Source organism: Lonchura striata, chromosome 31, assembly GCF_050655825.1.
Source record: "Lonchura striata isolate lonStrDom1 chromosome 31, ASM5065582v1, whole genome shotgun sequence".
NCBI lineage: Eukaryota > Metazoa > Chordata > Aves > Passeriformes > Estrildidae > Lonchura > Lonchura striata.
Window position 1 is genome coordinate 4,891,282 of NC_140733.1, and position 11,757 is coordinate 4,903,038.

Sequence of the window (11,757 nt, forward strand, 5' to 3'; positions counted from 1 at the left end):
TGAAACATGGAGGGCAGGAAAAAGAAGAAAAAGGACAAAATGAACCAAATTTCCTCCATCTTGTCCCCTTTGAACCCCTAACCTGAAATCCTAAAATTTTAATTTTGCACCCCTGCCACGTTTAATTATTGCTTATATCAAACACTCAGACCTTGTAATTACAGTGCAACCTGGAAGGCAGGAAGAAGGAGAAAAAGGACAAAACACACCCAATTTCCTTCATCTTATCCCCTTTAGACCCCTCATCTAGAGTCCTAAAATTTTACTTTTGAACCTGTGCCACACTTTAATTATTACTGATATCAAACCCTCAGAGCTGGTAATTGATCCTGTAAGATTGAAAATTCTTTTTCATGGATCAGACACACCCAATTTCCTCCGTCTTGTCCCCTTTGAACCCCTCATCTAAAATCCTAAAATTTTACTTTTGCACCTGTGCCACGCTTAATTATTGTTTATATCAAACCCTCAGAGCTGGTAACTACAGTGAAACATGGAGGGCAGGAAAAAGAAGAAAAAGGACAAAATTAACCCAATTTCCTCCACTTTGTCCCCTTTGAAGCCCTAATCTAAAATCCTAAAATTTTACTTTTGCACCTGTGTTACACTTAACTGTTGCTTATATCAAACCCTCAGAGCTGGTAACTACAGTGAAACATGTAGAAGAGGAGAAACATGGAGAAACATAAAGAAGGAGGAGAAAAAGGACAAAATGCACCAAATTTCCTCCATCTTGTCCCCTTTGAACCCCTAATCTAAAATCCTAAAATTTTACTTTTGTACCTGTGCCACACTTAATTATTCCGTATATCAAACACTCAGAGCTTGTAACTACAGTGAAACATGGAGGGCAGGAAAAAGAAGAAAAAGGACAAAATGAACCAAATTTCCTCCATTTTGTCCCCTTTGGACCCCTCATCTAAAATCCTAAAATTTTACTTTTGCACCCCTGCCACGTTTAATTATTGTTTATATCAAACACTCAAAGCTTTTAACTACAGTGAGACATGGAGGGCATGAAGGAGAAAAAGGACAAGGCACACCCAATTTCCTCCAGCTTGTCCCCTCTGGACCCCTCATCTAGAATCCTAAAATTTTAATTTTTGCACCCGTGCCACGCTTAATTATTCCTTATATCAAACGCTCAGAGCTGGTAATTGATCCTGTGAGACTGGACACCCTTTTCCATGGGCAGAGATCACAGCCAGTGTCTCTGGGGCTCTGTCCGGGGGTCCCAGGGCAGCCGGGGGGATTTCCCCGGATTCCCACACTGGGAGGGGACTGGGAGAACTGGGCGGGCTCAGGGCAGTGCTGGGGCTGGGCAGCACCCATGGGTGCTGGGGCTGCAGGGAGAAGGGGCTCCCTCGCTGGCGCGTCCCAAGGCAGCCGAGCTGGCGGCAGCTCCAGGAGATCCCCCCGGGATGTTCCCGAGGGAAACGCTTCCCACGGGACCCCCGAGCCCCCCGCGCGCCCGGCTCGGGGGGAGCTGCCCCTTCCCCACGCACCTGCCTGGGCTCCATCGGCCGTTCTGGCCGTTGCTGGGTTCCAGTTCCACCTCCTGGGCAGTTGGAAGTGCCACCCCAACCCCCCCTGCCCTCCCCCGCCCTCCCCAACCCTTCCCCAACCCCCCCTGCCCTCCCCCGCCCTCCCCAAACCCTTCCCCCCAAACCCTTCCCCCCAAACCCTTCCCCAGGGCTTCCCCAAAACCTTCCAAAACCTTCCCCAGGGCTTCCCCAAAACCTTCCCAAAACCTTCCCAAAACCTTCCCCAGGGCTTCCCCAAAACCTTCCCAAAACCTTCCCCAAACCTTCCCAAAACCTTCCCCAGGGCTTCCCAAAACCTTCCCCAAAACCTTCCCCAGGGCTTCCCCAAATCTTCCCAAAACCTTCCCAAACCCTTCCCAAAATCTTCCCAAACCCTTCCCAAAACCTTCCCCAAAACCTGCCCAAAACCTTCCCCAATCCCTTCCCAAACCCTTCCCAAACCCTTCCCCAGGGCTTCCCCAAAACCTTCCCCAATCCCTTCCCAAAACCTTCCCAAACCCTTCCCCAGGGCTTCCCCAAAACCTTCCCAAAACCCTTCCCAAAACCTGCCCAAAACCTTCCCCAGGGCTTCCCCAAAACCTTCCCAAAACCTTCCCAAAACCTTCCCCAAAAACCTTCCCAAAATCTTCACAAAACCTTCCCCAGGGCTTCCCCAAAACCTTCCCCAAACCCTTCCCCAAACCCTTCCCCAAAACCTTCCCAAAACCCTTCCCAAAATCTTCCCAAACCTTCCCAAAACCTTCCCAAAACCTTCCCAAAACCTTCCCCAGGGCTTCCCCAAAACCTTCCCAAAACCTCCCCAAAACCTTCCCAAAATCTTCCCAAAACCTTCCCCAGGGCTTCCCCAAAACCTTCCCAAAACCTCCCCAAAACCTCCCCAAAACCTTCCCAAAATCTTCCCAAAACCTTCCCCAGGGCTTCCCCAGGGCTTCCCCAAAACCTTCCAAAACCCTTCCCAAAACCTTCCCCAAACCTCCCCAAAACCTTCCCAAAACCTTCCCAAAACCTTCCCAAAACCTTCCCCAAAAACCTTCCCCAAACCCTTCCCAAAACCTTCCCAAAACCTTCCCAAAACCTTCCCAAAACCTTCCCAAAACCTTCCCCAGCCCTTCCCCACCCCCAAAACCCCGTTTATAGTTTTTTCCCAATGCCTATCACCTATATTAAATGGTGTTTTTCTAAATTTTATATGGTACATTACATGTTACATGTTTACAGTTTTCCCCCAATATCTATATTAAATAGTGGTTTTCTATTTTTTATATGGTACATTACGTGTTACATGTTTATAGTTTTTCCCCAATGCCTATTACCTATAATAAATGGTATTTTTCTATCTTTTATATGCTACATTACGTGTTAAATGCTTATAGTTTTTAATAGGTCTTTGGCGCAATCCACCTTACAACATTGGAGCATGACTGTTATCAATGAAAATGTGTCCGGCCAAATTTAAAATGAAAAAATAAAATATTTATTTACAATCCAGTTCTACCCAGCCAGCCACAAGGAGAGACCAGAGCCCTGGGGGTGCAAAAATAAATCAGCCTCAGCAGAGGTTTTGCCCTATGCCCACACGCCCATCCTGGCACAAGGGGTTTTTATAGGGAAAATTCCGGTTTTTATAGGGAAAATTCGGATTTTACAGGGAAAATTCGGTTTTTATAGGGCAAATTCGGATTTTACAGGGAAAGTTCGGTTTTTATAGGGAAATTTCGTTTTTTTATAGGGAAAATTCGGTTTTTATAGGGGAAATTCGGTTTTTATAGGGAAAATTCAGATTTTTATAGGGAAAATTCAGTTTTTATAAGGAAAATTCAGTTTTTATAGGGAAAATTCAGTTTTTATAGAGAAATTTTGGGTTTTTTAGGGAAAATTCAGTTTTTATAGGGAAAATTCAGTTTTTACACGGAAAATTCGGTTTTTATATGGCAAATTCGGATTTTATAGGGAAAATTCAGTTTTTATAGGGAAAATTAAGTTTTTATAGGAAAAATTAAGTTTTTATAGGGAAAATTCAGATTTTATAGAGAAAATTCGGTTTTTATAGGGAAAATTCAGTTTTTATGGGGAAAATTTGGATTTTATAGGGAAAATTCCGTTTTTATAGGGAAAATTCGGTTTTTATAGGGAAATTCCGTTTTTATAGGGAAAATTCGGTTTTTATAAGGAAAATTTCACCTGAAGCCAAGATTTCAGCAATCAGTCCTTTCTTCCACTCAGATTCCAGAGGTTAATAAGATTTTCGTTTTTGGTGATGAGGAAGAACAATTCAGTGTCAGGAGTTGGTGAATTCTTGATGGAATTTTCGGGAACGGCATTCCCATGGAGGATTTCCATGATATTGTTATCAATGACAATTTGTCCGGCCAAATTTAAAATGAAAAAAATTAAAATGTTTATTTTGCAATTGTGAAAAATGCGTATTTTATGACTGGCTTTTCGCAAACGTTACAATGAACATGATATGTGTTAATGTTAGAAAGTGATGATGTATTAATTCTCTTAAGTATTGTGTTAATTAGAGTTCTAAGTTCCAATATAATGTTAAAATAGAGATTATTTATATAGGGGAAGGTTTTTTTTTTTAAGTATTAAATACTCACTTCGAGGAACACCTAAATCTTCCAAAGGAGAGGAATTTATGGCTTTTTATCAGAATAAACTAATTTTTTTCAGGCCTTGCTCAGACTCGAAGACACCATGGAGATTAAAGGAAACAGTTCACATAAAACAGAGTTTCTTGTTTAAAATAGAATTTATGCATAACCATAAAGGATATATGAATATTCTTTATATAATAATAAATGTATTGTTTTAAGGTGATTCCTTTGATCACAAGTCACATTTTTCCTGACTTAGCGTCCGTAATTCTTTGCTTTTTGTTGTCTTGTAATTGCCCTAACTCTAAACTTTATTACTCTAATTGTATCATTATGATTTCTATAACCATTTTATTCGCATTAAACTTTTAAATTTTTTAAAAACCAAGTGATTTTCACTCCCCAGGATGCCCAAAGCCCCTCCCAGGTCCCGTGGCGCTGGTGGGCAGGAACATCCAGAGCCTGGAGCAGCTCCTGGGCACCTCAGCAGCAATTTGGGCATTTTTAGGGGCACACCCCGTGAAAAACGCCAATTATTTGGGTTTTTTTTTAATTTTTAAAAGTAGAGGGAAGAATTTTTTATTGTGCTGTACAGGGGAGTTTGGGTTTTGTACATGGGGGTCAGAGGTTTTAAGATGGATTTGGGATTTGGGCCTGTCCTGTCCTCCCTCTTTCTCCTTCCTCACCTCCATGTTCTTGTGATGTTGGCACTCACAGATTGGTTTAGAGTAGAAAAGCACCATTTAATACAGGTAAAATTGGGGAAAAACTGTAAATATTTAACATGTAATGTGTCATATAATAGATAGAAAATCACCATTTAATACAGGTAAAATTGGGGAAAAACTGTAAATATTTAACATGTAATGTGTCATATAATAGATAGAAAAGCACCATTTCATATAGGTAAAATTGTGGAAAACTGTAAACATTTAACATGTAATGTACCATATAAAAGATAGAAAAGCACCATTTCATATAGGTGATAGGCATTGGGGAAAAACTGTAAATATTTAACATGTAATGTGTCGTATAAAAAATAGAAAACCACCATTTAATTTAGATATTGGGGGAAAGCTGTAAACATTTAATATGTAATGCACCATATAAAAGATAGAAAGGCATTATTTAATATAGAGAATAGTTATTGGGGAAAAACTATAAACATTTAACACGTAATGTAGCATATAAAAGAGAGCAGCAGCCCTGGGCGGGGAGAGGAGAAGGAGAAGGAGAAGAAGAAGAAGAAAAGAAGAAGAAAAGAAGGAGAAGGAGAAGGAGAAGGAGAAGGAGAAGGAGAAGGAGAAGGAGAAGGAGAAGGAGAAGGAGAAGACAAAGAAGAAGAAGAAAGAGAAGAAGATGAAGAAGATGAAGAAGAAGAAGAAGAAGAAGAAGAAGAAGAAGAAAAGAAGAAGGAGAAGAAGACAAAGAAGAAGACGAAGAAGAAAAGAAGAAGACGAAGACGAAGAAGACAAAGAAGAAGAAGAGAAGAAGTCAGAGAGGATGTCAGGGTGTGTGTGTGCCTCTGCCTGAGCTGCCGACCAAACCACAGCAGCTCAAGAAGAAAATCTTTTGGATAATTTGCAATAAACAACCATGAAAGCGAACCTCAGAGACCGCTGAGCCTTTCTCTGGCAGCTCGGGCCGGAGGAGAAGTTTTTCCACCACGCGGAGCCACCCCGCGGCCTCGGGCGCCGTCCGGCATCGCGGCGCTTGCCCTTACCGGTGTCTCCACTGGTGCTGATTCAAGACCGAGCTGGTCCTGAAGCTCTTCCCACACTGGGGACACCGGTAGGGCCTCTCCCCGCTGTGGATGCGCCGGTGGCGGGTGAGGTGGGAGCTGTGCTTGAAGCCCTTCCCGCACTCGGGGCAGCGGAAGGGCCTCTCCTCGGTGTGGATGCGCTGGTGGACCAGCAGAAGGGAGCTGGTCTGGAAGCTCTTCCCGCACTCGGAGCACTCGTAGGGCCTCTCGCCGGTGTGGATCTTCTGGTGGGAGGTGAGGTGGGAGCTCCGGCCGAAGCTCTGGCCGCACTGCCAGCACTCGTAGGGCCGCTCCCCGGTGTGCCTGCGGTGGTGGGTGGTGAGCTGGGGGCTGTCTCGGAAGCCCTTCCCGCACTCGGGACACTCGTAGGGTTTCTCCCCGGTGTGGATCATCCGGTGGCGGAGCAGGCGGGACCTCCAGCTGAAGCCCTTCCCACACTCGGAGCACCTGTGGGGCTTCTCCTCATCGTGGAGCAGCTCAGGGACCCACAGCTCCGAGCTCTGGCTGGATTTCTGACCACCTTCCTGGCCCGGGGTGGGTTTTTCCTCCTCAGGTCCCTGTGATTTGAGTTTGCAGTCCCTCCTGGGGGATCTCCAGGGATTTTCCTCCTCGTTGAATTCCTCTGTGATGGAGCCGCTCAAATCAGCCTCTTCCACCAGGTTCTGCCATGGGGATTTGTCCTCGCTGCTCTCCATCCTTGGTTTCTTGTCTGGGGAGCACCTGTGGGGTTTCTCCTCATCGTGGAGCAGCTCAGGGACCCACAGCTCCGAGCTCTGGCTGGATTTCTGACCACCTTCCTGGCCCGGGGTGGGTTTTTCCTCCTCAGGTCCCTGTGATTTCAATTTGCAGCCCCTCCTGGGGGATCTCCAGGGCTTTTCCTCCTCATTGGGTTCCTCTGCCATGGAGCTGCTCAAATCAGCCTCTTCCAAGAAGTTCTGCTGCTGGGATTTGTCCTTCCTGCTCTCCATCCTCGGTTTCTTCTCTGGGGGAGGAAGGACAAGCACAAGATGGGATTTGCCCCAGGGAAGGGCAAGGAGATCCCCCAGAGCGCCCCCGGCAGGACGGGAGATGGAGCAGGAGAGGGGGAAGGGGCTCTGACTTCCTCCTCACCTGCCTGGGCATCCCAGGGCATCTTCCTCTTCCTCACAGCCTCCTCCTCCTCCTCCCTCCAGCCAAGGTTTGGGGACAGAAACTCCTGATTTGGGGAAGACAAACGGCGAGAGCGCTTTGGGTTTGAAGGTCCCCGCGGCCGGAGCTCGTGTCTGGACGTCAGCGTGGCTTCCAGAAAAATCCGCTCCGGAAAAACCTCCCGGGATTCTCCCTCCTCTCCTCTCTCCGTTTGGGGGTTCTGGGAGGTGCCTCCCTGGCCAGGCTGCTGGGAGGTTTCCCAGGAATCCGGACAAATCCCGAAAAATCCCCCCTTTTCCATCTCCCCACTCAGGGATGCTCGGGGTTTTGGGGTCCCTCCTCCCCCTCTCTCTCTGTTTTGGGGTGCAGGGGCTCCAAGGAGTGCCCCCTGCTCTTCATCTTTGGGATCCCCACTCAGGGATGCTTGGGGTTTTGGGATTTTGGGGTCCCGGGGTCCCTTCTCCCCCTCTTCTCAGTTTTGGGGTGCAGGGACTCCAAGGATCCCCCCTGCCCCCCATCTTTGGGTTCCCCACTCAGGGATGCTTGGGGGGTTTTGGGGTCCCTTCTGCCCCTCTTCTTTGTTTTTGGGGTGCTCCAAGGAGTCCCCCCTGCCACCCAACTCTGGTCTCCCCACTCAGGGATGCTCGGGGTTTTGGGGTTTTTGGGTTTTGGGGTCCCTCCTCTCCCTCTTCTCCTTTTTGGGGTTCAGGGGCTCCAAGCAGTCCCCCCTGCCCCCCGTCTTTGGTCTCCCCACTCAGGGATGCTCGGGGGGTTTTGGGGTCCCTCCTCCCCCTCTCTCTCTGTTTTGGGGTGCAGGGGCTCCAAGGACTCCCCCCTGCCCCCCCTCTTTGGGGTCCCCACTCAAGATTGCTTGGGATTTTGGGGTTTTGGGATTTTGGAGTCCCGGGGTCCCTTCTCCCCCTCTTCTATATTTTGGGCTGCAGGGGCTCCAAGGAGTCTCCCCTGCCCCCCCACTTTGGGGTCCCCACCCAGGGCTGCTTGGGGTTTTGGGGTCCCTTCTCCCCCTCTTCTCCTTTTTGGGGTGCAGGGGCTCCAAGGGACCTCCTTGCCCCCCATATTTGAGGTCCCCACTCAGGATTGCTCGGGGCTTTAGGGTTTTGGGGTTTTGGGGTTTGGGGGTCCCGGGGTCCCCCCTGCCCCATCTCTGGGGTCCCCACGCAGGGATGCTCGGGGGTTTTGGGAGTTTTGGGGTTTTGGGGTCCCGGGGTTTGGGGGTCCCGGGGTCCCCCCTGCCCCATCTCTGGGGTCCCCACGCAGGGATGCTCGGGGTTTTTGGGGGTTTTGGGGTTTTGGGGTCCCGGGGTCCCCCCTGCCCCATCTCTGGGGTCCCCACGCAGGGATGCTCGGGGTTTGGGGGTTTTAGGGTTTTGGGGGTCCCGGGGTCCCCCCTGCCCCATCTCTGGGGTCCCCACGCAGGGATGCTCGGGGTTTTTGGGGTTTTGGGGTTTTTGGGGTTTTGGGGTTTGGGGGTCCCGGGGTCCCCCCGCCCCCATCTCCGGGCTCCCCGCTTTGGGGGACGCGGGGCTCTGCTCCTCCAGGCCGCCCCTGCCGGCAGCCGCCCCCGGGACCCCCCGTGTCCCCCCGAGGGGCTCCGCTCACATTTGGGGTTCTCCCTTCTCCGAACATCCCCCCAAAATCCCAGCCCCGGCCCCCCAGGAGACCCGGCCCGAGCCGCCCCCCCCGCTCACATCCCACGCGTGGCTGCGGACTCGGGCAGGGCTGGAGCGCGGCCCCGCGCCTTTCCCGGGCTCCGCCTTGTCCCTCCTCCTCCTCCCGCTCCTCCTCTTCCTCCTCCTCCTCCTCTTCCTCCCGCTCCTCCTCCTCCTCCCGCTCCTCCTCCCGCTCCTCCTCCTCCTCCCGCTCCTCCTCCTCCTCCTCCTCTTCCTCCCGCTCCTCCTCTTCCTCCCGCTCCTCCTCCTCTCCCTCCTCCTTCATCCCTGCCCGTCCCTCCCTCCTCCTCCTCCTCCCTAAGCCCACCTGCCCCTCTTCCTTCATCCCTCCCCTTCCCTCCCTCCTCCTCCTCCTCCTGTGTCCCGTCCCCTCCTGCCTGTCCTCCTTCATCCCTTCCCTTCCATCTCCTCCTCCCTAATCCCCACCTCCCGCTCCTCCTTCATCCCCCCTCCTCCTCTTCCTCCTCCTCCTCCCTAATCCCCACCTCCCGCTCCTCCTTCATCCCTGCCCGTCCCTCCCTCCTCCTCCTCCCTCTCCCCACCTCCTTCTCCTTCATCCCTCCTCTTCCATCCCTCCTCCTCCTCCTCCTCCCTATCCCCACCTCCTTCTCCTCCTATATCCCTGCCCATCCCTCCCTCCTCCTCATCCCATCTCCTCCTCCTCCTTCATCCCTGCCCGTCCCTTCCTCCTCTTCCTCCCTATCCCCACCTCCTCCTCCTCCTTCACCCCCCTCCTCCTCCTCCTCATCCCTGCCCTTCCCTCCCTCCTCCTCCTCCTCCTCCTCCTCCTCCTCCTCCTCCTCCACCCTAGCCCCAAAATTTCGCTCCCATGATGCACAGGGCGGCGTGCTGTGGCTGATTTGCATGGCTCCGCCCTCAGCACCGCCCAAGCTGGCGCCCCGCCCCTTGACCACGTGCGCGCGACGTGATTGGTCGATGCGCGCTGTGATTTGCATTGGCTCCGCCCCCTCCACACCGCCCCCACCGCGGGTGGGAACTGGGATGGGGACACTGGTGGGACTGGGATGGGAACACTGGTGGGACTGGGATGGGGACACTGATGGGAACTGGGATGGGAACACTGGTGGGACTGGGATGGGAACACTGGTGGGACTGGGATGGGGACACTGGTGGGACTGGGATGGGGACACTGGTGGGAACTGGGAGAGGGACACTGGTGGGACTGGGATGGGGGCACTGGTGGGACTGGGATCGGGGCACCACTGGGAACTGGGATGGGGGCACTGGTGGGACTGGGATGGGGACACTGGTGGGAACTGGGAGAGGGACACTGGTGGGACTGGGATGGGAACAATGGCGGGACTGGGATGGGGACACTGGTGGGAATGGGATGGGGACACTGGTGGGAACTGGGAGAGGGACACTGGTGGAACTGGGATGGGGGCACTGGTGGGACTGGGATGGGGACACTGGTGGGAATGGGATGGGGACACTGGTGGGAACTGGGAGAGGGACACTGGTGGGAACTGGGAGAGGGACACTGGTGGAACTGGGATGGGGACACTGGTGGGACTGGGATGGGAACACTGGCGGGACTGGGATGGGGGCACTGGTGGGACTGGGATGGGGACACTGGTGGGACTGGGATGGGGACACTGGTGGGACTGGGATGGGGACACGGGTGGAACTGGGATGGGGACACTGGTGGGAACTGGGATGGGGGCACTGGTGGGAACTGGTCCCGCCCAGTTTGTACTGGTGGGACTGGGATGGGGACACCGGTGGGAATGGGATGGGGACACTGGTGGAACTGGGATGGGGACACTGGTGGGACTGGGATGGGGACACTGGTGGGATTGGGATGGGGACACTGGTGGGAACTGGGATGGGTCACTGGTGGGACTGGGACGTGGACACTGGTGGGACTGGGATGGGGACACGGGTGGAACTGGGATGGGGACACTGGTGGGAACTGGTACCGCCCAGTTTGTACTGGTGGGACTGGGAAGGGGACACCACTGGGAACTGGGATGGGGGCACTGGTGGGACTGGGATGGGGACACTGGCGGGACTGGGATGGGGGCACTGGTGGGACTGGGATGGGGACACCGGTGGAACTGGGATGGGGACACTGGTGGGACTGGGATGGGAACACCGGTGGAACTGGGATGGGAACACTGGTGGGACTGGGATGGGGACACTGGTGGAATTGGGATGGGGACACTGGTGGGACTGGGATGGGGACACTGGTGGGACTGGGATGGGGACACTGGTGGGATTGGGATGGGGACACTGGTGGGACTGGGATGGGGACACTGGTGGAATTGGGATGGGGACACTGGTGGGACTGGGATGGGAACACTGGTGGAACTGGGATGGGGACACTGGTGGGATTGGGATGGGGGCACTGGTGGGACTGGGATGGGGACACTGGTGGGACTGGGATGGGGACACTGGTGGGACTGGGATGGGGACACTGGTGGGACTGGGATGGGGGCACTGGTGGGAACTGGTACCGCCCAGTTTGTACTGGTGGGACTGGGATGGGGACACTGGTGGGACTGGGATGGGGGCACAGGTGGGACTGGGATGGAGACACTGGTGGAACTGGGATGGGGACACTGGTGGGAATGGGATGGGAACACTGGTGGGAACTGGGATGGGGACACGGGTGGAACTGGGATGGGAACACTGGTGGGACTGGGATGGGAACACTGGTGGGACTGGGATGGGGACACTGGTGGAACTGGGATGGGGACACTGGTGGGAATGGGATGGGAACACTGGTGGGAACTGGGATGGGGACACGGGTGGAACTGGGATGGGAACACTGGTGGGACTGGGATGGGAACACTGGCGGGACTGGGATGGGGACACCACTGGGAACTGGTCCCGCCCAGTTTGAACTGGTCCGAACTGGGCCGCTCCCAGGATCCCCCTCCCCCTCTCCGCGATGACGTCACGCCCCTCCCCCCCCGGGGCTCCCCCAGTCCTGGGCGTTCCCCGCCCCTCCCCCCCCAGGGGACCCCGAGGGTGACTCAGGGGCCGCGCCCTCCCCCACCCACAGC

At 53.1% G+C, this 11,757-nt stretch overlaps 1 protein-coding gene across 1 annotated transcript; it reads right to left on the bottom strand.

Annotated features, from left to right (window-relative positions):
* Positions 1–5,213: 5,213 nt before the first annotated feature.
* On the bottom strand, positions 5,214–8,840 carry LOC110483049 (uncharacterized). Its single transcript, XM_085563823.1, has 3 exons — positions 8,747–8,840; positions 7,020–7,104; positions 5,214–6,891 (listed from the first exon to the last, which is right to left on the bottom strand). The coding sequence occupies exons 2-3, from the start codon at positions 7,039–7,041 to the stop codon at positions 5,867–5,869; spliced, it is 1,047 nt and encodes a 348-aa protein (XP_085419949.1). The 5' UTR covers positions 7,042–7,104; positions 8,747–8,840; the 3' UTR covers positions 5,214–5,866.
* Between the last annotated feature and the right edge of the window lie 2,917 nt (positions 8,841–11,757).